At 42.8% G+C, this 25853-nt stretch overlaps 1 protein-coding gene across 9 annotated transcripts in view; it reads left to right on the top strand.

Moving 5' to 3' along the window:
• Positions 1-25853, top strand: part of RALGPS2 (Ral GEF with PH domain and SH3 binding motif 2) — a 1046762-nt gene that overhangs the window by 475910 nt on the left and 544999 nt on the right. For all 9 annotated transcript variants that reach the window (XM_086956407.1, XM_086956399.1, XM_086956386.1 and 6 more), the window contains one exon: positions 25580-25672. In XM_086956407.1, coding sequence (XP_086812533.1) covers positions 25580-25672 — 93 coding nt within the window. The remainder of the gene's footprint in view (positions 1-25579; positions 25673-25853) is intronic.

Raw genomic sequence — 25853 nt, 5'->3', positions numbered from 1 at the left:
AATCCGATGTAATGTGATTTCTTTCTTTTCATCTATTGTAATTGTTAATTATTTGTTTATTGGATTGCATAATTATGTAACCATAAATGTGTCTTTTAGTTCATGTAGAAATTCTGAACCCTTACATATGTAGTCCAGTTTTTCTTTGGGGATTTGCTTACTACTTTTAGCAGGATTGTGCTACATTTGAATGCCAAAATGAATGAAAGGCAATCATTGCTTTTGTTTTAAATATTTAGATTCTTTTCTTAGTGGACAATTATTATATCCTCAAAATGGCAGTTTGTGTGGCTTACTGTTAGGGCAATTTTTCATTTTGTTGTACAGAGGTGCATAAGAAAGATACTTTTGTTTGACTTGTTGGGCCTCTTTTATTTTGTGAGCCAGAGAGCATACAAAGAAAACTTATACAGATTAAGATGTAGTCTATTCGTTATATATTTGTTCATAGGTTTCCATTAGCGTGTAACCATAAATGGGTCTTTCAGTTCATGTATTAATCTGAAACTTTACATATGCAGTTTATTTTATTTTTTGGGCTTCCTTGCTGCATAACAAAAGCGTTTTTTGACTTGCCTAAATCTTTGGTGTCGTTTGACAAATCTTCATTGAATTTTCCCAAAAAAGTAGCCCGATGATTCTTGTTGCGCATGGAAAAGGGGAGGTAAAAAAAAACGTGTTTCCTATGGTAATTTTCATAGGACCCTTAGACATGGCAACAGCCCAAACTGCTGAATGGAATTGCACCACATTTGGAAGCAAGGTAGATGTTGGTTCAGGGAAGTGCCTTTTTGTGAAATGGTGTAAATCCGCTCAGTAGTTACGGTGATATTAATAGAAATTTCCAAGTTGTGTATATATAGGGAAGCGGAGGACCTGTGACCACTCCCGATCTCGTGCTGAGATGTGATTGACTGCCAACACTTTGAATTAGGAAGTTTTGGCAGCCATCTTGGGACTTGGCTCGAGCCGAGTCCCAGAAGAAACTTAAAAAAAGAGAAAAGGGCTCAGGGTAGGAGTACCCTGACCATAGGCCTCTTGGGGGGAGCTGCGTTGGATTCCGTTGACATTTGAGATGTCATCATCAATGTCACTGATCAAGTCATGAGTGATGTAATATGTGAGGCCATAGCAGTGCGTAAGTTAGCTAGCTCAGTTAACTATAACTCCTGAATTTCTATGGTTTTGTGCGAGTAAAATATGAGCCTAGCTATAATGTTCCGTAACCTTTGTTTTTTCCCAGTGAAAATGTGTGTATATGTATGTGTGTGTATGTATGTGTGTGTGTGCGTGTGTGTGTGTGTGTATATATATATATATATATATATATATATATATATATATATATATATATATATATATATATATATACATATACATATGTGTGTGTGTATATATATATTACCTACTGGCGGTCGCCAGTAGGTAGTTATAGTTAGGATTGTTTTCCATAGGGAATCCGCAACATTCTATTGGGAATAACTTTGGCGCCGGTTGAGGAATCTGCCTGAAAAGGTCCTGAAATTTGCCTCGCTGCGCTCTGCTCCTTCCCTGAAAGTTTGGGGGAGATTAGTCAAGCGGGGCCGAGATAAAAGGGGGGTCCCAAAACGTGTTTTCCCCATGTTAATTTCCATAGGGCAGTTGGACTCACTTTTAGCCCGAACGGCTGAATGGATTTCCACCAAACTTGGCAACATTGTAGGGACTGGTAGCCTGATGTGCCTTTGCTATGTCTCAAGATATGTGCTCCAGTGGATTTTGAGTAATTTAGGTTAAAAAAAAATATATATAAGCGTGCCCCAGTACGCGCACCGGGGCGCGTACCAGCGCGCTACGCGAGTTCGCGCGCGGAAAGCTGATTGGCTCTCTGGTGTCTGTCAACATTCCAAACAGTCCGGAGCGGCCACCATCTTTTGTCTCGGTAGGATCGAGACACAAGAGGTGGCAAAAACAAAGGGGGAAAGGACCAAAAGGGGGCAGGGTAGACCCCCCCCTGACCCTCTAGGTTTGATGTGGAGGCCATAAAAGGGCCCCGCGGGGCAAAAAAAAAAATATTTCTTTTTTGATTTGCACGGGGGGAGCGCCCGGTACACGCACCAGGGAGCGTACCATGGGGAAAAAAGAATGAGTTTTTAAAAAATGTAGCATTTTTTTATAAATTGGAGGTAGTTCTAAAAAGAACAGTTTTTTTATTCTTTTTGTTGTTTTATTTTTTTATTGTTTTTTTTAACATTTTGTACTTTTTTTGGGTTTTATGAACAATTTTATATTTTTATTGGAATTTTTATGGGGACAAACAAAAAACAGGGAATTGTAAACTGCTCAACTGGAGCAAAAAAAAAACAGGAAAAAATTAAGGTTTCTTTGGGCACTTGTGGTTGTCACCAGCACGGTTGATGAGTTTAACACTTTGCTCACTCTAGCAAATTGTACGCCTACAAAATACGCAAACTATTTTGAAATTTCCAAACTGGGTTTGGATGTTTGGGACCATCTCCCTTGTCTCTGGTCCAGATGGAGTGGGTTGGGTACTTTGAGAGGTGCTGGGAGAAGATTTGGGAGGGTTTCTGGTCAGTTCTCTGACCTCTGCCGCACTATAGTTGTTAGGGTGCCGGCGTTGCATGTGGCGAATCATGGTGTTGTTGCCAAAAGAATATTTTTTGGCAGGGTTCCCCCTGGAAAGTACAGTGCCACAGATCAGACAAGTCACCTTTGGCGCATTTATTTTCTTGAGGCCCCTTGGGATTTAAAAAAATTCCCACACAATGTGCTCCTTTGGCTTGTAGGGGGTAGTATCTTCTGGCAGGTAGCGCCGCCTCTCCTCCTCCTCCTCTTCTTCATCTCCACCACTGTGGTGTTGTGGTGGTCCTTGTGGTGGTGGTGGTGGTGGTGGCTGTGATGCTCCTGCTGCTACTGTAGCCATTTTTCAGTACAAATCGGTACTAATAGCTCTGGAAACAGGTCTTCCTCACTCAAAGTACAAAGTGAGAATGAGGAAAAAAGGTGGGGGCTTTCATCATTAGAAAAACAAAACTGTCCTGAACCAATGAAAAGTGTTATTTTCAGGTCACATGACCCGGGCTTTCATCATTTGGAAACCAAAACTGTCCTGAACCAATAAAAAGTGTTATTTTTAGGTCACATGACCCGACGCGCTTACGCTACGTGCCCCGGGGCGCTTACGTAGCGCGATCGTATGCGCTCGGGTTTCGCTTACGCCGTGCGTATCACACGGACGCGGCTCCGCGATACGTCACGATGATGTTTTCGTTCGCGGCAATAGCGCTAACGGGACGCTCACCGGTCCGCGCACCAGGACGCACCGCAAGACTGCGCTTACCGGTGCGTTCACCGGTACGCGCACTGGGAGCGCTCCAGGGCAAAAAAATAAAAAAACATGAACAATATACATAAAAAAAATAGTGTTACATAAATATACAATATAGGATTCATTATAAAAAATATTATATTACATAGCTATAGAAATTTGCTATTAAAAAACCTTTGAAATTCACTGAAAAAACCATAGGTTTGACACCAGTTATAGTTAGCTGGAAATTTTACTGACATAAAACCATTGAAATTCCCACGTTATAGTTAGTTGGACTCACTATAACTTGCGCGCCTGCAATGCACTGCTGATGACGTCACATATTACATCACTAATGACATGGTCAGTGACATCACATGAATTATGTCATCAGTGATGTCACTGACCATGTCATGAATGATGTAATATGTGACATCATCAGCAGTGGATTGCGGGTGGGGGAAATAGTTAGTACAACTAACTATATAGGAGCAATTTCAATGGTTTTTTAAATGCTAATTCCTAACTATATAAGGCCTGAAACCTATGTTATTTTCAGTGAATATATATATATATATATATATATATATATATATATATCCCCCTACTGTTTTGGTTTTCTAATAACTTTGGCCCCTTTTGATGAATCTTCGTGAAACTTTCCAAAGTTCATTCACCTCAGCTGCTTCCTGGAACGTTTTGGGGTAATTGTTCAAGCAGGGGGAAAGAAAAAAGGGGTGGGTCGCAAAACATATAATCCCCATGCATTTTCCGTAAACTTCTGTAGACACTACTACAGCAAAAACTGCTGAACGGAATTGCATCATATTCGGCAGGAAGCTAGATCTTGGTCCGCAAATTGTACTTTTTGTGATTTTTGTAAATCTGTTTAGTAGTTTTCGAGAAATTAAGGGTGAAGAATGTTATATTTGGACCTTTGGGCTAGCGAGAGTCCCACGAGACCCCAGCGAAGTGCAAATTTAGTCTGAGAGGTAATCAAAAAATGTGTAGTCAGAGAAACACCCAATGAGCAAATGATGAACCAATCACAATTCTTCCTTGGGATGTCTTTCGGCTCCCGGGCGTCTCACTAGTGGGCCGCAACATTTGAAAATAGTGAGAACTTTCCTAATAGCTGAAATGCAACAGTACATCAACATTTTTTGTACTTTAAACATCACTTCTCTTGTTTTACTTTCTTCAAAATTGCAAAAATGTGCGTTTGTAAACAAAGTGAATACATTATACATACTGTGCTGACGTGATTATTTGATTTTAGCATTCAATAATAACTGCCCATGTGAAAAAGAACTTTGTACAACAGATTGGAATAAAATGTGTAACTCTGCAATCTCTCAAGCCTCCCGCGAGAGTGATCATACACCTTAAAAATATATATACATAGTGAAAACACATAGTTTACATTATAGGAAAAACTGATCATATTTATATTTCAAAAAGACACTGAAGTTTATGTAAAGATGCATACAAAGACTATGAAAACTATGCTGGGTATATTTCTGTATGCGTGAGTTACAAAAACATAGAAGTTGAACATTCTCAGCACAAACATTGTTGGATCACTTAGTATCTATGTATTTTTAAATGTATTTTTACTATTATTAAATCCTAGAAATTCACTGAAAAAAACAAAGGATAAAGTAACCTTAAAGTTAGGTGGAATAAAAATATGAAGTGTCGATTATTAAAAAAAAAACCTTGAAATTCACTGAGAGAACCAAAGGTTAAATTAACGTAATAGTTAGGTAAATTTCTCAGTGACGACGTTAAGGCTTTGAACTAAACAATCACAAATTCAACAGCTATAGTTAGCAGCTCTAACTAGAACTTGCCCCCCCCCCCCCCCCCGAGTGCACTGCTTATGACCTCACATAGGACATCACTCACGACTGTGATCTGTGACATAATTTATGACATCTCAAATGATGTAAGATTTATTTCTTATTTGCTGCAGTTTTTTTTGCTGTTAGCTGCACCCCTCTGTGAAGGGAAACTGGTACCCCCCTGTCATTTTAACCATTACAGACTCTGTCTTTCAGGCGTTTGTGTATGAACAGATCTGTAGGATAATGGATTTCTTAGTTTGGTGCCTTCTGAAGGATCTCCTTTAGTTCTTCCATGTTCATTCATTTATTTATTTATTTATTATGGGGGGGGTATTGGGCTGTGGTCATGTTTTTGTCATAATGGTGTAACACAAATGCAGAATGTGAGGAGTGGCCCCCGAAGTCTCCCATATTTCACATATTCATGGACCTTTGGGCCCCCTGGAGGGTTTTTACATTCGGAAGTCTGAACTAAAAGGTCAGGCCCCATATCTTGCGTTTCTCCCTGGGTTCCTCGTTCCTGCAAAATAAGGATCACCTCTGTTGTCCCATACATCAACCTGCTTAATTTCACTTCCCTTGTGTATTCCCACATGGAAATATTCGAGACCTTTGATAGACCTTCCTGGGACTTGCTCCTTGAGGATGGATCAGCATGCCCTGCCTCTCTGCTGGCCCTGTCGCCAGTTCTTAACTTCGGGTCCCCTTCACAAGGGTATACAACTCTAGGGTGTATGCATGCTATACAATAAATATACACAACAGAGTGCAAGAGAAACAGACTTTTCCTTTTGTCATCCAAATATAGACCTCTGCCTGAAAATTTAATATGGGTAGGGTCTGAAGGATGACAGAATGAGGCAATCCGAAGTGACTTTTTTTTCTCTTAACATTTTCTGTTGTCCCAGGAGTTTAGGGGAAATGTCTGCTGAGACTTTCTCCTGTAATGAGCATATGTTCCACGTAATGGTAATGCGCGTCTGTTACATTTACTGTAATGCAATCCTCTGTAACCGAGACTTGTGCAGTTAAGTAGAATTTACCACCAGAGGGTGGCTGTCAAATGCTGGGCGAACATTTACAAGCACACTTCATAACTTCCATCACTGCTAAATTACAGAATTCCTTTAAATGTCTCTTCACTAATGTCACAAAATGTAAGTAGTGGACCATGTAGAATCTGAGAGAAAATCGAGGACAGGACTTAGTTGAACTAAATTAGAAATGAACACATCAACAGATTGAGCAAAAAAAAATCTTGCATTTTCTAGTGCCACAGTATTTCATAATCATGTTGTAATTACATTGCACCATGTAGGCATCAAGTCACCTCAGAATCATCTCATACATTTCCAGTTTGCAGTGATTCTTAACATGCAATGTTGTTACACCACCATGCCAGGTTTTGATTTTACCTGCCTCTCTCCTCTATAATGCTCTACCATCTGCTGTCAACACAGGGCCCTCCATTTTTTCTCTCTCTCTCTCTCTGGCCTAGGATTTCCAATCATATCTGAGCTGTTTTTGCTATTTCTATTAGTATGCCTTGCCAACTAACTCCTCAATTCCTCCTCTCCTAAGCATCACAATTCGCAGTTCACATCCTGCCCCCATCTTCCTTTCTTTCCCCTTTGTCTCTCTACGTATTCTTATCCCTAGGATACATCACTCTGCCGACCGATGTCCAGTGGTTCTGATAATGCCCTATTCATTGCCGTCTACATCTCCAGAACTTGTTCTGCTTTCTGGCCTCTCCTAGTGGCTCTGATCAGCCAACACAGGACCCTTTCACAAGGTCTCCAGGGTTACAAGTGATTTTAGTTCTCTCTGATCTCTCACTTGTTACCTTAGTGCAAAGGTCATCAATCTTTTTTGCACTGGCTATGTAAAATGTTTTTAAGTCTGTCCTCCCTCCAAAACCTTATGGAAAACATTTTTGGCAAAGGTGTCATCCGCCGTAATGCTAGCGAGGAAAATGAGCCCCCATGTTTAAATACACCATCCATTATTGTGATGCAGTGGGTCCCTCGGACGCCTAGGCCCCAATGCAAATGCACCGTTTTTACTAATGGAAGCTACTGCTTTTTGATAATGGCTGTCTCTGCCATCCCTCTTACTCTCATCTCCCTGACGCAAGAACCAAGGTGTGCTCTGCTTCAATTTTCCTCTCCCATGTGTCATTGCACCAAGGCTTAAAGCAATACTGGCACAGCAAGTATGCACTACTGCAAGAAAGGAAAGATAGTAAAAAAGCTTGAATTCTACAGCACCAAAAAGGCCTGCCACTCTGCGAAGCAGGATGTCTATTCTGCCCATTAAGGCGGTCACTCCTAGGCTTGATGCCCAAAGCGGGCTTTCTGCCGCTCAGTGCTATAAAAAAATAATAATAATAAAAACACACACACACACATATATATATATATATATATATATATATATATATATATATATATATATATATATTCACTGAAAAAACCATAGGTTTTAGCCCATATATAGTGAGGGATTAGCATTTACAAAACCTTAATTTACTCGCACAAAACCATAGAAATTCGCATATATAGTTAGATGCAATAACTATATATCGCGCACCCGCAACCCACTGCTGATGATGTCACATATTACATCATTCATGACATGGTCAGTGACATCTCAAATGACATCACTGATGACATCTTAAATGACATCACTGATGACAACATCCAGTGACTGTATGTTTCTGTAAAGTTAAAATATGTCTTACATATTTATTTATTTATTTATTTAAGCTTGTACCGCGCACAGCTACCCACAATGGGTTTCCCGGCGCCAGGGATAGACTGTAGAAGAAAAGAGAATGTCACCTTGACTTAAGGCCTCTGCCGACTATTGGTCACGCTTAGTAAAGAGCAGGGTCTTCAAAGCCTTACGGAAGCGGAGTAAGTTGGTCTCAGATTTTAATGCCAATGGGAGGGAGTTCCAGTATTTAGGACCAAGAGTGGAAAAGGAGCGGCCTCCCATTTTTGCCAGCTTCCATCTTGGTACTGTGAAATTGCCAATGTCCGATGACCTTAATGAGCGCAGGGGTCTATAGGGTTTTACCAGCCCCTGAACATATACTGGGGCGCTACCCTGCTTAGCCTTGAACATATAGCAGAGTGCCTTGAATTTAACGCGTTCTGGGATGCTCAACCAATGGAGGTCACGCAAAGCGGCAGTGGCTGAGGTGCGTCTGGGGACATTCTTTAGCAGGCGCGCGGCCGCATTTTGCACCACCTGCAGCACATGTATAGTAGCTTTATCTGCGCCCAAATAGAGAATGTTGCCATAGTCCAGGCGTGATGTTACAAGTGCCTGGACTACAGTTCTGCGAGAGGAGAGGGGGAGCATCCACAAAATCTTGTGAAGCCATCGCAAGGTTGAAAAGCAGATGGCTGAGACCTTAGTAGCCTGTTGTCTCATAGTTAGCCTGTCGTCAATAATGACGCCCAGGTTGCGAACTGCAGTAGATGGTGTAGGCGCATTTCCCAGTTCGATGGGCCAATGGCGAGGACCCCAAAGATGTTTGTTCTGTCCCAGAATGACCACCTCGGTCTTCTCCCCATTCAGCTTGAGACAATTTCTCCGCATCCAGTCGGCCACAAGAGTGAGGCCCGACTTGAGTGCGGAGATGTTGTTTACGTCTCTCCCTGACAAGGAGAAGACAATCTGGGTGTCATCTGCGTAGGAAAACAGGGTTAGGCCAGCTTGTTCGACTATGGTTGCCAAGGGTTTAACATAAATATTAAATAATAAAGGGCTAAGAATTGAGCCCTGGGGGACGCCGCGGGTGGAAGGACAAATGGCGGAGGCAGCTTTAGAAGAAAACACTTGGAAGCTTCGGTCACTAAGGAAAGATGCCAGCCAGGCCAAGGCCTGGCCTGCCACACCTAGAGATTTCAGAGAGTCAATGAGGATGGAATGTGACACGGTGTCGAAAGCTGCGCTCAAATCCAGCAGGATGAGCGCCATGGTGTTTCCCTGATCGACACCGTGCCTAAGACTCTGTCACCCCCAGGAGGGCTGTCTCGGTTGAGTCCCTAGGCCGAAAGCCCGACTGAGAAGGATGGAGAAATCCAGTGTTTTCAACCAGTTTGGAGAGCTGAGAATTTATATGTCTCTCCAATATCTTTGAGAAAATTGGCAACAAAGATATAGGGCGAAAGTTAGCAGGATTTGAAGGATCTGCACCCTGTTTTTTTAATAACGGTACAACCATGGCGTGTTTCCAAGGTTGTGGGACATGGGCCTCGCTCAGAGAAGCGTTGAGTAATTTAATGATGGGGGGATGAGTGAGGGGGTCTAATTGTTTTAATATTTTGGCCGGGAGAGCGTCCTGTGGGGAGCCCGATCTCACACTATTTAAACAGGAGAGGAAAGAAATGGCGTCTAAGGGCTGCCAAGTAGTGACTACTGCATCAGTGTCATTGTTTTCCAATTTTTGGACTATGTCAAGGGCAGTGTACATAGTACCTGGAGGTGTAGTGAAATTTTCATAGATAAGATCAACTTTATCTATGAAGTAATCCGCTAAGGACTGACACTGAGTGCCATCAAGTGCCGGGGGAGGAGGGATCGAGTTAGCACCAGTCAATTTTTTGACAACAGAGAATAGCACCTTTGGGCAGTTTTGTGCATCAGTCACAGTTTTCCTTGTGTAGTCTGCTTTAGCAGTTTTACAACTGTAGTGGTATTTTTTTAAGGCTTCTTTATATGTGGCTTTACGTGAAGGAGAATAGCCTTGTCTCCATTTACGCTCCAAGGTCTTACAATGTGAGCGGAGGCTTTTAAGTTGTTCCGAATACCATGGAGCAGGAGGGTGGTGTGAAAATGCGGGCTTTGATGTCATTGGAAGCGCTGTATTGACTGCAGTGGTTAGCCAGAGTTCAGTGGCGCAATTGAGAGCGGCAGTTGGTAGTTCAACACATGGAAGTGTTTTGATCAGTAGTTTATTGAGTTCTGGCAAGTTAATCTTCCCCCAATTCCGAACTGGCCGCGTAGTTTCCACCTCAGGTCTTATTACTGTATCAGCCATATCATAAGAGAAGGGGACAGCTAAATGGTCGGACCAGGTGATTTGTAGGGCTTCACGAGAACAATCTAGGGACAGGTTAGATAGGATCGGGTCCAGTAAGTGACCGGCACAATGAGTGGGACCTGTGTTTAGAAGTTGAAGGTTAAAAGCTTCCAGAATAGGGAGAAGCTGATTCCTATTAGGGCACTCATGGTCGTCTAAATGTATGTTTAGGTCCCCTAAGATTGTGAAATTAGGCGCTTTAAGCAGTACTGGGGCTAGGAAGTCCGGTAACGATGTTATCCAAGGGCTCGCTGTCCCAGGGGGACGGTATACCAGTAGCCCTGACAGCGTAAATTGGGGGGTAATGGATAATTTAAAAAGGGCTGATTCACAATCTTTTTGAGTGGTGTCTACCAATTTACAAGTGTATACATTTTTGTAAATAATTGCAATTCCTCCACCCCTACCGGAAACTCTATCCTGACTAAGAATGGCGTAGTTAGAGGGAATGGCGTCTGCCACATCCGGGCCCGAGCAGTCTGAGCCACGTCTCGGTCAGGAATATAGCATCAGGTTGATTTTGATCTAGAAAATCGTGGATATTGTATCTGTGTTGTGGTAAGGATCAGCAATTTATGCTCCAAAATCTTAAGAGGGGGCGAGTGGAAGTTGTCCTAGAGCATACCTGTCTCTTTCGTCTGCCTTGATGTTGGAGGGATCTGCATGTGGTAGGGGTTTTTAGTGAAAAGTTGCAGCGAGGACAGCTGAACTTGTGAGGCGGGAAAGGGTAGGTAGAGCAGTTATTATTGGGAGCACCACGTAGCGCAAATAACTCTTCGGAGGAGTATGTAAGAGTCATGATGGATATAGTGGCTTTACTCACCAATAAAGGGTATGGCAGAGCCCAGAGCCCAGCCTAGCGCGGACGAGCGCAGACGGGCAGGACTCTGGCTGGACTCCGGCGCGACTATGGCACGCCCGCTGTGCGCGTTCGCTGTGCGAAGCAATGGGCGTCTGTTTTTATACTGTCCCTATCCAAAATGGCCGCCGCCGTGTGCTCGAGCGTGGCCCTCCTGAGTCAGCCCTGAATCGGCTGTACACCCAGGGAAGGAGGCAGGTGAGCGAAAGTGCAGCGCTCCCTCCAGAGAGTAAGCTCAGTATTTTAAATCGCCTGAGCGGTAAATAGATCGAGCAGCGCGAAATTCCGTGACTGCTTGCAGGGGGGGGTAGGACACAAAGGATAATCACAGTAACAAGTTAAAATCTGAATCGGAGCGTTTCTTAAAAGCTAGCAGCCCGGCTCAAGCCTCAGGCAATAGTGAAGGTAATCTCCTCGCGAAGCAAGTCCTTCTACTGTTTTTATACTGTCCCTATCCAAAATGGCCGCCGCCGTGTGCTCGAGCGTGGCCCTCCTGAGTCAGCCCTGAATCGGCTGTACACCCAGGGAAGGAGGCAGGTGAGCGAAAGTGCAGCGCTCCCTCCAGAGAGTAAGCTCAGTATTTTAAATCGCCTGAGCGGTAAATAGATCGAGCAGCGCGAAATTCCGTGACTGCTTGCAGGGGGGGGTAGGACACAAAGGATAATCACAGTAACAAGTTAAAATCTGAATCAGAGCGTTCTTAAAAGCTAGCAGCCCGGCTCAAGCCTCAGGCAATAGTGAAGGTAATCTCCTCGCGAAGCAAGTCCTTCTACTGTTTTTATACTGTCCCTATCCAAAATGGCCGCCGCCGTGTGCTCGAGCGTGGCCCTCCTGAGTCAGCCCTGAATCGGCTGTACACCCAGGGAAGGAGGCAGGTGAGCGAAAGTGCAGCGCTCCCTCCAGAGAGTAAGCTCAGTATTTTAAATCGCCTGAGCGGTAAATAGATCGAGCAGCGCGAAATTCCGTGACTGCTTGCAGGGGGGGGTAGGACACAAAGGATAATCACAGTAACAAGTTAAAATCTGAATCAGAGCGTTTCTTAAAAGCTAGCAGCCCGGCTCAAGCCTCAGGCAATAGTGAAGGTGGATGTATAAGTGTTTGGATGAAGGATTTAGTAGGTGCATGACTGACTGTATGAGAGAATGATTAAATGTGTCTCACTGAGTGCATGGGTTAGTGACTAAACTGTCTTAATTTGTGCATCATTATTACTGTAGTTCTGTAAACTGCTGCATGTGTTGATCAGTAGCTATATGAGTAACTATATGGGTTATTGATTGGTTGCCCAAATATTTGTATGGGAGAGTGAGTGTGTGTGTGGGGGTGGCTGGGAGGTGTGTGACTCTGTGCATAGATGTGTGAGCAGTTGATTCAGTAGATGTATGGGTTCAAAAGTGCATGTGGAAACAGCTGTATGGGCGGTTGACTATCTGCATGAGTGCATTGGTGAGTAATTGGATTTCTCAGTGCTACATGTCAAAGTAAGTACATATGTAAAACACAGTACATGTAAGAGTTGACATATATAAATAACTGCATAAGAGCCAGTGAATGTGTGAGTGGCTGTATGGATCATTGTGAACTTGTATCAGGGATTGTATAAGAGAGTAAATATGTGTTAGTATATGTTTGATTAAGTAAGGTGTGTATAACTGTATAGTTGAGGAAATGGAGGTGTGATTGATTCTTTGCATGACTGACTAGGTGTGTGAGTAACTCCATGGATGAGTGACAGTCTGTGAGAGTCTGTTTACACTGATTGTATCTAAGGTTATATTAGAGTCTGAAGAGGTTGATCGTATTATCACATGAATGATATCATCAGTGATGTGATCAGTAATGACAAATGAGATGTTATCAGTGATTTTATCAGTGATGTCATTTGAGATGTCATCAGTGATGTCATCAGTGATGTCATCAGTGATGTCACTGACCATGTCATGAATGATGTAATATGTGACATCATCAGCAGTGGGTTGCGGGTGCGCGATATATAGTTATTGCATCTAACTATATATGCGAATTTCTATGGTTTTGTGCGAGTAAATTAAGGTTTTGTAAATGCTAATCCCTAACTATATATGGGCTAAAACCTATGGTTTTTTCAGTGAATTTCAATGGTTTTTTAATAGCAAATATCAAAAGCTGTCAAATGTCAAGTACGTGATAGGTAAAAACATTTTCGTGTTTATGCACGCTGATGTGCTTTGAACGCTGCCCCCCCCCCCTCTTTTCTCTTAGTAGTACTCTCTCTTTGCAGATAGTGAAGGGTAGTTAACGCAGGCCTTTGCCCCCGTTGTAATCCGTCGTGCCTGCTTGTCTCTCCATTTGATTGATTGTTATCCAAGCATTTACTGTTTTAGAATTGATTCTCTTTGGTTCATTCTCTATTTACAAACAAGCACAAAGTCGCAATACTCTGTTTAGTCTTTGCAGATAGTGAAAAATCGTGTAAAAAAACAAAAGTAATCGAGCAAAATCAGTAGGCCACTAATGGGATCTCTTTTTGACCTCGCTAAAATTGAAACATTAGGAACAACCCTTCATGAGAAATACGAAACTAGTGAGATGAACTGAGCTCCACACCATGATGGCTGCAAGACAGCTCGGCTCCGCCACCCACCCCGCCCAAAATAACGATAAACTCTATGCAAATATTATAAATATATACAACACACCAGCAAAGTAACAGGGTAAAACATTTTATTAAATAACTATTTACATAACTATTTTATACTTTTTGTTGCCTGATCCGGCTAGCTCAATCGATCGAGCATGAAACTCATGCACTCTGATAGCAAGCGTTGCTGCTGATGCTATGCAGACAAAAACTGGTTTTCAGTTTGTACATTCTTCAAGATTTTTCCATCCAAGGCTGGTTGAGAGTTTGTAGAACGATGGCTTCAGATTTTCAACATAAGGTGTAGTGGCGCGGACTGGGCGGGGGCACTTGGCTCCTGCCCCCTCCCCAAGTCGTGTTGCCCTGGTGTGGCCTAAGATCGCCCCCGACATAGGCGGCCGGCTCCCGGGGTCCGGCAGGACTTTTTGCCTTTTGATGACTCTTCCATTCTGGACCTTGTCCCACAATCCGTTTGACCTGAAGACACGCTGTAGTGGGGCGCCCCATTACCGCTTCAGTTGCCATTCCGCCCGCTTTTGCTACACTGTGCCTCTTCCGCCATTCAGCTGTTTACCGCCCGCTCTTGCGACTACAGCGTCTCGCTCACCATGTAGTTGAGTTGCTCCCGCTCTTGCGATGCAGCGATAGGCGGCTGCCACAGGACTCTCAAAATGGCGGCCGGCTCTTCAGATTTGGGCGTGGTCCACTTTCCTGTGTGCCATTTTCCTGAAAATTTCAGCCGATTTCGTCCACAAACGCCAAAGTTATTAGACATAGAATTTTCAAAAGTTCCATAGAGAAAAAATCCTAAATATATATACCTACTGGCGACTGCCAGTAGGTAATATATATATATATATTACTAGTATAAAGAGAGAACAGAAACCTTTTGGCAAGGTAAACTCGGGAACCACAGCGCCAATCCACAAACCCAATACATTGTTGGAATCATCAGGGTGTGTAGATGGACATAGGCGATATTAAAAAATTAAAATTTACAAACAAAGTAGTCCCCTAAAACTAGCGCCGGCCACAACGTAGCGCTGACCGCGACCTACACCTGCTTGATGACGACAGGCGGGGAGGAGCGGTGACGAGCGTCTAGGAGTGGCGCGTCGGCTCAGGTAAGTTGAGGCGGGAGGCGGTCCGGGATATGTCGGAACGGGCGGGGGCCTGGGAGTGGCGGTGAAGTCCGGAGCGCAGCTGAGGTAAGGCAGAGGCGGGAGGCAGGCGGGCGGGAGGCTGGAGGTAGGCGGGCGGGCGGGGGGCGGTATGGGCAATGTCGGGGCGGGCGGGAGGGCGGGCGGGGGCCCGGCCGGGACTGCACAAAAGCCCAAAATGCTGCCCCCAGCCCCCTTCTGCCCCGGGCAACGGCGGGGCGGGCTGCTAGTGTGTGTGTATGTATATGTGTATATATATACTGTGCTGAACCACACGCAAGGCGTGCACCCCCCGCAAGTGTCCAAAAGGGGTCGCAAAAAGGTAGACCCTCGGACTACCCCGCATCAAGCCTGCACCGGATAATGCTGTGAAAACAGTCCATACCTGCATGGAGCCACGCCCCTACTTCATTGGCGTTTCCTTATCCAGGACAGTCTGAAGTGCGAGGAAGGGGGAGAGGAGTGTGAAGGTCGTCACCTGAACCCACAACAGCCACAGCTCCTGCCAGACGACATGGCACACCGGCTGCTGACCCAGAAATTGAGCTGGTAATTGGTATCGCCGCTGGCATGCATAGAATGCTGCATGCTGGGAAATGCAGTCTACTACCCAGGGCAGAGGCGACTCCATGCCGTGTTTGTCAGGCAACCCACACTACTTTAGAGGGTGGGATGGACAATTGAACTTTACTCTGGAACTGAAAGCAAGAGACACAACTCGACCAGGGGGGCATTTGAAAAAGGAAAAACCCCCGAAACGCGTCATGCCCATGGTCTGAAGAAAAATTAAAGGTGGATGCTCCACAAGCCTCGTGTGCTGCCTGTTTCTTTCTGTTGGAGGAGACATCTTGGGCAACATTTAGCGTGTCGCAAGCGTTTGGCACTCGTGCTGAACCACACGCAAGGCGTGCACCCCCGCAAGTGTCCAAAGGGGGTCGCAAAAAGGTAGACCCTCGGACTACCCCGCATCAAGCCTGCACCGGATAATGCTGTGAAAACAGTCCATACCTGCATGGAGCCACGCCCCTACTTCATTGGCGTTTCCTTATCCAGGACAGTCTGAAGTGCGAGGAAGGGGGAGAGGAGTGTGAAGGTCGTCACCTGAACCCACAACAGCCACAGCTCCTGCCAGACGACATGGCACACCGGCTGCTGACCAAGAAATTGAGCTGGTAATTGGTATCGCCGCTGGCATGCATAGAATGCTGCATGCTGGGAAATGCAGTCTACTACCCAGGGCAGAGGCGACTCCATGCCGTGTTTGTCAGGCAACCCACACTACTTTAGAGGGTGGGATGGACAATTGAACTTTACTCTGGAACTGAAAGCAAGGGACACAACTCGACCAGGGGGGCATTTGAAAAAGGAAAAACCCCCGAAACGCGTCATGCCCATGGTCTGAAGAAAAATTAAAGGTGGATGCTCCACAAGCCTCGTGTGCTGCCTGTTTCTTTCTGTTGGAGGAGACATCTTGGGCAATATAGATATAGATATAGATATAGATATAGATATAGATATAGATATAGATATATATATATAGTTATATAATACAGTCTTCTTCATGGCCTTTAGTTCAGCCAGGAAAATCAATGAGCTCTATCCTTGTTCATCGCAGGAGAGACAGTGATCCTTTGTTCACACACCTAAGGATCTTACCAAACGTTACTTTTAATTTCTACACAGAGCATTTTACATGTTCTGTTCACCAGACCTAACTCTGCCAGGAATCCGAAAACTTTTTTAAAATGTTAACGTGCGACAAGGCTTCAGGTATTATTTTGATATGACTATGGAATTGAGCAATTCCCTACATCTTTGTCACATATAATGACAGTACCACTATGAAACAATCCCAGTTCCCTATTTCGTACCTGGTGGTTTATTAAATATTTTTTAATACCAGGGGATTCTTTTTCTCCAGTTTGTTTTCCTCATTACAGCAAAGGCCGTGCAAAAACTGGCCTTTCGGCATTATGTTCTGTCACCACGATCTGCTTGGCATCTAAGCCCTATATCAAATCTTCCTCCTTGAATACTTCATTGTGAGTGAAATAGAGTTTGACCAAGTTGGCCTCCGTAGCATGTTTCCATAAAGTTTAGCTTTACCCTCTGATGCCTCTGCTACCCAAAATGTTCTTGTCCTGGTTACAAAAGCCAGCTGGACCTGAGAATAATGAATAGTGGGCCTTGTGTTCCTTTACGTACTGTTGGTACACAGATCTTGTTGTGCTTAAAGGCTCACCCAAATCTACTTCAGCGAAGAGTCTATATACCTGTTGGCCTAACATATGAATACTGCTTGGGGGAGATGAGGGACCAAGCACATTGAGAGAAACACAAGCCGTATGGACTATAATTCACTTTGTTAGGTCTAGATTTAACCAAGTACTTTTTTAAACTAAAATTATATAGATCATATACTTATAAGGATTTTTTGCCAACTCTCTTCTCTCCGTGGTTTGTTGTAATTTGCAATTTTTTGCCCCTCACCACACTTCACAGTACTGGCCAGTGTGTCCGCTCACTTCAGACATTGGCTACATTCACTGTGAGTGACAGCATTTTACTATTCCACAAGGATAGGGAAGGAAACAGAAAGAAAAAAGAAGAGAGGAGAAAAGATAAAGAGCAAAAAGAGGATGAGTAGGAAAAGAAGACAGGAAGGTGAGAAAGGAAAAAAGAGAAGAGAAGGATTCCCACATGACTAACCCAGCCTAGAGACCAAATAGCAGACAACAATTAGACAGACACATCAAAAGGAAACTGAGGAACCAACCCTTTGGAAGACAATTCCATATAATCATCCAACGCTTTCCAAACCCCACTAGAGATCGATGGAGAGAGGTGAGCTTGATCAACCGAAGTGTGTGCACTGCGTAAAAAGGAGACCCAAGCCCACCACGTATGATAGGAAACCGATGCAAAGGATTTCCACTCCATAAGAATAATTTTCACCGCTACAGTCAGGAGAAGATCCAACAACTGTAGCTCCAATGGATCTAAAGGGAGAGGAGTAGGGGCAGCCAGTGGGCCTAATAAAATTACGGGGAAGGAAAGTTGGAGCTCAATACCAAAGATAAGAGAGAGATGTTTCTGAATGAGGTTCCAAAAAGGTTGAAGCAAGGAACAATGAAAAAACATATGAGGAAAATCGCCTACCATCAGGCCACAGCTCCAGCATAGGTTGTCCACTTTAAGGTTAAGTGAGTGAAGACGTACAGGCGTCCAATAGAGGAGGTTAATAGAAAAAAACTTAGACTGCATTAAAGAAGGCGCAATTTTATTACGAAGAGAAGATTTACCAATTAATTGCCAAGTTTCAGAGGAAATATGCTCTGTAACGGCAGGATCAAAGTGATGTAACCACTTTTGATGAGCAACCGTCTGGCCGGGGAGTGAAGTAGAGGACAGAAATTTATAAATTTTGGAAGCAACATGACCCGATTTGACCCAAATATGAAAAAGTGAAATGGTAGAAGAAGTAGGATGAAGACTAACTTTGGCAATGGCCACCTTAATTTTAAGAAAAGTATAAAAATCAAGATTCGTTAAGGAATGCTTCTGAGCCAAGGTAGAGAAGGGTAATGGCTCATCAGAAGCGCCATAGAGATGTTTAACAAGAGAGATTCCTTTGCCTGCCCAATAGGAGATTAGGGTGGGAGAAATGAGAAGCTTAAATTTGGAATTCCGCCAAATAGATGTCCACCTGGTTTTATGCAACGGAATTGCCACCTTCTTGTCAATTTTCCTGACCGCCGCAATTGTATCAAGAATGATAGACCGGGAAAATAGGAAATGCAAAGTGGATGTAGTGCAAAAAGAGGCAGTAGTCAAAGGAGATGCTAAATGCTGTTCTATGAGCAGCCAAGAAGGAACATGCAGGGATGGTGGAGAAAACCATAAAGCACCTTGAGACGCTAAAAAAGCAATCTGATATTTCTCCCAATCAGGAAAATTACAACCACCCATATCACAAGGACGACGTAAAAATTTATATGCAAGTCGAGCACGTTTGTCATTCCACAAAAATTTAGAAGTCAGAATATCGATTTCGCGAAAAAAGGAATCTGACAATTTAATCGGCAGCATGGAGGAAACAAAATTAATAATCGGCATGATCATCATTTTGAGAGTTTGGAGGCGGCCCCACCAAGAAATATGTTTCGGAGACCATGTATCCAAAAGACGACGCACTTTAAGTATAGTCTGAGATTCATTATAGGCAATAGTGGCAGACAGAGTAGAACAAAAATAAATTCCTAAGTATTTCAAGTGTGTAGACTGCCACTTAAAACCCGCTGATCCCATATGCGCGGGGAAACAATAGGCATTCAAAGGGAACATTTCAGTCTTGTCTTTATTTAGGGTATACCCCGAAACCGAAGAGAATAAGGAAATGATGTTAGAAATAGCCGGGATTGCCAGAGCAATGTCGTCTGAAAAAATAAGAACATCATCTGCGTATGCAGCAGTTTTAATACAGTTAGGGCCAAAGGAGAAACCCTTGATATCAGGATGTAGGTCAATCAAACGAAGAAGAGGATCAATGGATAATAAAAATAAGAGCGGGGATAAGGGACAACCCTGTCGAGTGCCCTGACTAAGATTGAAAAAAGAAGACGTAGCACCATTAACTCTAATGTTAGCTTTGGGTTGAGAATATAAGGACATAATCATATTAATGAAAGAGTCGCCAAGATTGTGCGCGCATAAAACAGCACGCAGAAACGGCCAAGAGACCTTGTCGAAAGCCTTTTCCGCATCAAGGGCCAAGGCCGCGGCAGGAAGTGAAGAGCGTTTGGCAGCCCCGAGAACATGACAGAAAGTGCGTATATTGTCACGCGCAAGACGGCCTTTCACAAAACCAGTTTGGGAAGGATGAACAAGAAGAGGGACAAAGGATTCTAGTCTTTTGGCCAGGATTTTAGCAAAAATCTTTGCTTCCATGTTAAGGAGAGAGATAGGTCGGAAATTTTTAGGATCCGAATGATCTTTCCCCTCCTTCGGGATCACTACTATAGTAGCCTCAGCGGCCGTGCCAGATACAGACCCACCTTCAATAAAAGAGTCAAAGACAGATTTTAATTTGGGGACAAGTGTAGGAAGAAAAGTTTTATAAAATAAGATTGGATACCCATCAGGGCCTGGAGCTTTACCAGACCGAGTAGCTTTAATCGCAAACTCAATTTCGTCGGGGGATATAGGTTTATTTAAAAAAGAGCGATCAGCATCAGAAACCGACTGAATCGGAACCGATTTTAAAAAAGCTTGACACTGGTCAAAAGAGGACTGATTAGAAGGAGTATACAGCTTATTATAAAAATCACGAAAAACTTCAAGTATGCCATGTGTTTGGAATTTTTTAGAACCGGTGTGGTCAGTAATAGAAGAGATCTGCGAGGATTTAAAAGAGAAGTCCTGAAATTTTAATGTAGCAGCCAAGATTTTCCCAGCTCGATTTTTTAACAACAACTTCTTCGATTTTTGAGCTTGTACCCCAATATAGGCTCTTTTAGTAACAATGGTATTATATTTGTATTTAAGTAACTTTATTTGCTGTAAACAAGTGGGATCCTTAGAATGCCTGAAGGACGCTTCCAAAGCCTTTATAGCAGATGACAAGTCTGTAAGTTCTTTTTTAATATCCGAATTACGTTTGGACATACATTTAATGACCTGACCACGAAAAGTACATTTAAAGGAGTCCCATAGAACAATTGGGGAAGAGACAGAGCCTTCGTTCTCACGAAAAAAGGTATCTATAGCTTTAGAGAATTCATCAACCTGAGAAGAATCATGTAAAACTTCGGTATTCAATCTCCACGAGCGAGCGCGTGATTTAGGGGCAAACGATGATAAAGTAAAAGTGACCGCAGCATGATCAGAGATTAAAATAGGATGTATAAGCGGAGAAGAAGAAGATGAAACAAGAGAAGAATGAACTAAGAGATAGTCAATACGAGAGAAGGAAGAGTGAGGCGAAGAGAAGAAAGAGAAATCACTACCAGTGGGGTTATGAAGACGCCAAATGTCTTGAAGATGAGTAATGGAGCACATGTTAAGCATTTGTTTGTGGGATTTAGGAGGACGAAACTGGAATGCAGAATTCCTATCTAAAAGAGGGTCCATTGGTAAATTAAAATCACCCCCAACAATAAGATTGCCAGAGTGCGGGGTGTCATTTAGTTTTTTGGTAACCGATTTCCAAAATGATGGATCATCAATATTAGGTGCATAAATATTCATCACATACAGCTCATGCTGGCCATCCGACAATTTAGATAACAACCAACGACCGTCAGAGTCATGCTCGGAAGAAAGTAGCGATAAACCAGAATTCTTGGAGATTAATGTAATAACTCCATTTCGTTTACCCAGGGCATCAGAACAACCAACATCCGAAACCCATTCCTTCCTCAAAAACAACGCTTCTTTGTTAGTGACCTTGGTCTCTTGAAAAAGAACCACATCAGACGATAGGGATTTACAATAATCTAAAATTTTTGACCTCTTCACCGGATGATTTAACCCCTTAACATTAAGGGACAATACATTCAAACCCGGCATGGAAAAACATAAAAATCAAAAAACGACAACAAGGGTGACAGAAACATGACCAACGACAGAACTACAAGGAGCCAATCTTCAGGCAAAAGAAACACTATGGGAGCGTTCATTTGGGGAATCCAAGAAAAAGAGAAAGGGAGAAGAAAAGAAAAGAGAAAAGAAAAGAGGGAGATAAGAAGCAGGAGGGAAGGTCTAAAAGAGACCAACATCATACTAAGGAGAACGTGGAAGAGGGCAGATGAGGGACCCGCACCAGGAGGAAAATTGAGTGATATCAATAGCCCCAAAAAAAAATATTAAGCTGATAGCAGTAATAGAGGACTTGGGAACAAACAGAAGTAGCAACGCAAAAACGTCAAGATAATACAATTAAGCTTAACATAACAAATGTAATTGAATAATCACAGAACGGCAGCAATTGAAAATAAATAGACTAATCAATAGTATTGAAAACTAGCAGAGAAACTAATGAGAACCAACAAAAGCATAGGGTAACTCATGAACAATAGGTAAATGGGTGACGTTCAAAATGCATATTCGAAAAATAGCAATATAGTGAATAAACCAACTATAACTGTATATAAAACAATATATCTCCGAAGAGGAGATACATAGGTAACAAGAAGGCAAGATAGTGAAATAGAGAGATAAAAGAAAGAGAGAAAAACTACACATATGAAAAAAAAAAAAAGAAATATGAAGATAGAAACGTCATGAAAAAAGAAGAGTGATTCAAAATAACAGTGACCTAAAGGAAACCATAGCAAGCAGAAACAGGAAAATAGTGATGAAGAACTAACACAAGTAGCAATCCAAAACAACTAGAAAAATGTAAATAGGCAATACTGAACTAGGAAAGCTTGCATAAACACTTATAGTTAGCAGTCTAATATCAAAAATACATAGGTAAAGGAATGCATACAATCCGAGAAACTGGATTGAAAATAACCAATGCAAGAGGTAACCAGAAATAGTAGAGAAATTAATGAAGGTCAAAATGCATATTCGAGAAATAGAGACATCGTACGTGAACAAACACTACCTGTAGATAAGAACAACAGATATCTGAAGTGAAAGTAGATAGGAAAGAAAGGAAAAAGAGAGCGCAAACAGAACTTGAGATAAACAATGACCGAAGGTAAAGGTCAGAAGAGCGGCAGAAATGGAGAAAACCTAACTAAAAAAAGAGAGAAATAGATAGAAGCAGAGAAAAGGAAAAGAAAGAAGAAGAGAACAAAAACCCTTACGGATATCAGAAGAACAGAAAAAAAAAAAAAAATCAGAAAAAGTCTAGCAACAGCCTTGGAACGTAAAATCGACAAATAAACTCAACATGAGAGAGAAGAGAACCAGAGCAACAAGAAAATACAGCCAGGAAAAATAAGAAAACACATCAAGTGCCCGAGGCACTAGCAGACTGCGAAGTCGCCTTCTGAATCTCCATTTCTATCTCCAGCTGGTTGTCCAGGAATGTAGATAAGTCAGCCGGTTCATCGAAAATTCTAGAACGACCTTTATAAGTAATGCGGAACTTCGATGGACCGGAAAACGAAAAAGGAATGCCCATTTCAGAGAGACGTTTACGAAGATTAAGGAAACCCTTTCTTCTTATGACAGTATCTCTGGCAAAGTCTTGAGAAATTGAGATACGATGACCATCCCAAAGAACTTGTTTAGCTTTGCGCATATGAGAGAGAATCTGTTCAGTATGCTGATGACGCAAAGGCTTAAAGATGATTGCTCTTGGCTGGGTTGCCGCTTTAGACCGAAACGTTGGAACACGATGTGCTCTTTCTATCTCAAACTCTCTGTGAAATGAGATTTGTAAGGTGTCTGGAATCCAATGAGATAAGAACTCTATCATAGATGAAGATGACTTCTCCGAATCTTCCGGCAGGCCAAAAATGCGTAGGTTAGATCTACGATTACGATCCTCCTGCTCAGTAAGATCTCTGCGCAATGCCGCCATTGAGCGCTCCAAGTGGTTAAGGGATCAGGAGTGTTTGTGCATACCATCCTCCGCAGAACTAATCCGTGATTCCGCAGTCGAAACACGAAGAGAGAGGGCTTTAAAGTCATTCCTGATAGCAGATACCTCCACTTGCAGTAAGTCTGTGTTAGTTTTTGTGGACTGTGCAATATCATGCACCTCATTAAGGCGTGCCAGTATGGTGTCCAGCGTGGAAGTAGAATCTGAATGAGTAGACTCAGGCGTAGGAGACACCGACTTAAGCCTTTTCAGCGACGTGCCAACATCTTTAGAGTCTTTGGTATTCAAGGAACGACCCATATTGGCAGCCATGAAGGAGTAGCCGCTGAGAAACAATAAATAACCACTTGAATGAAAAAAGTGCGCAGACTGAAGTCCAAAAAAGTACAGATATAGCACACTGAGCTCAATAGGCGCAAAGGAGAGAATAGCGGCGGACTTACATGCCAGGTAGATAGGTAGTTACTGAGTTAGATAACTACAAGTAGTGCAGGAGGGTTCAGCAAAGAGTTCTTGCGAAAAATACCACACTAGTATAATAGAACTGCCCTGAGAGAGAACAGCGCGAGGCCAAGTGAATTGCCAGCCAAGTAGCAGGAAAAGAGCATAAAAAAGGAAAAAATGTTACCAAATGTAAGCATCAGAGCAGAAACTGCCAGGACAGACCCCACGAGCTGCAATAATGTATCCACGACAGCATTCCTGAGGAGAACAGCCAAGTGCGTCAGGAGCAGGAAATGGCGGCCATCCGTGAAGAGAATGAGCACCTCGGACGCCTGAGGCAGAAATCATGCAGCCTGTGACAGAAACAGCAAGAAAACACCGTCATTCCGTCCCCTGCATATTCCGCTGCTGAATACCACCGTTTCCGCTCACAAGGGCAGCTGGGGAGCGGAGAAATAGCCGGCCGGGAGCCTCTTGCCACGGAGCTCAAGCGCGGACCACCATGCTGAAGCGGCGCGCAAGCCACGCCAACCTAGTTGGATTTTTAACCTTTAGTAGGCTGAGCCTTAGTTAGACAGGCTTCAGATATTTAATTTGTGTTCAAAGAGAAGGGTTACTTAAAGCGTACTCCGAAGTACCCAAGGCCGCCTCAGGTTATAATATTCCTAAACTCCATATCACTTTTCTTAGGGATTGAATTTTCGAAAGAACTTCCCGGTTCTGTATGTGCTCTGATGCTTTCTGTGTAATGTGTATTTATTTTAAAGGCTGACTTGGTACGTACAGGATACATATGGATTTATTCAATTATAACTAAGGCTCCCTGTTTTCCATTTTTATAGATAAATTCAGACAGAAAACAATGTGTTTTCTGTTTGCATTTATTTTAAAAGGTGGATAAATACAGAAAATCGTGTTTGTTTTAAGTGATTCTCTGTGCTGTCTTTCATGAAATGTAGGCCAGCAGCTGAGCAGATGGACAGCATGGGAAATTAAAAAATTTCTTTAAATAACGGCATATGACCACATACATTTATGGTATAATGCTAGTATTTACCGGTGGATGTATTGTGTAATATTTGTCAGCTTAAATAGCTAAAACTTGACGGACATCAAAGTATGAGTGCGCGTCTATCAGTGAAATAGATATGGAAATGTAAATTTTTACAACTACATTTATATGCAAAACACAAAATAAATATGGATAAATACAGATAAAATGGCCAAAAAATAAATATGGATAAGTACAGACAGAAATGACCAAAAAATAAATACCATAAAATCGGGAGCCCTAATTATAACCTTCTAGAATTTGGGTAGCTTGTGCAGAGTTCAGTAAAGAATAACTTCAGTGGCTTTTCGAAAGGTTAATTTCTCAGTCCTTTGTTTACTGACCTACGTGTTGGATTGGCACCTATATCCATGTATTCACCACCGCATGTTTCTAGCCCCATACTTTCATTTGACAACTTAGTTCATTCCGGGAGTTGTAGTTCTTGGTTTGCATTATTTTGAACCAATTGACTGAAGTCTTTGCTGACAATGATATGAAAAACCCAGGATCGGAAATTCAATATTCTGATTACGTGGATCTGTAAGGCAACTTTATTTACATGGCAGATCCTGTTAGCTAGAATATCTATATATCTATACACTTAACTCTATGTTACCTTTTTGTCCTCCTCAGAAATTGTACGACCTGAACAATATCCACGCGCTCATGTCCGTTGTCTCCGGGCTGCAAAGTGCCCCCATCTTCCGGCTCACAAAGACCTGGGCGGTGAGTACACTGTACAGAGGCGAGCTCTCTCAATTCTGCTGTTTGCATTAGTCAGCCAATAGGGTATCCATGTGTGCTCGACTTCTTTTTAGGATCTAGATAAACAGAATGCAAATACTCCCCCTCTTGTAGAGACTACTTCAAATCTGTTTCTCCTTCAGTTTTTTTCCTTTTTTGCGAG

This window comes from Lissotriton vulgaris, chromosome 1_1 (assembly GCF_964263255.1).
Source record: "Lissotriton vulgaris chromosome 1_1, aLisVul1.2, whole genome shotgun sequence".
Taxonomy (NCBI): Eukaryota; Metazoa; Chordata; class Amphibia; order Caudata; family Salamandridae; genus Lissotriton; species Lissotriton vulgaris.
The sequence above is the reverse complement of the archived record's forward strand: the minus strand, read 5'-3'. Positions and strand labels throughout refer to the sequence as shown.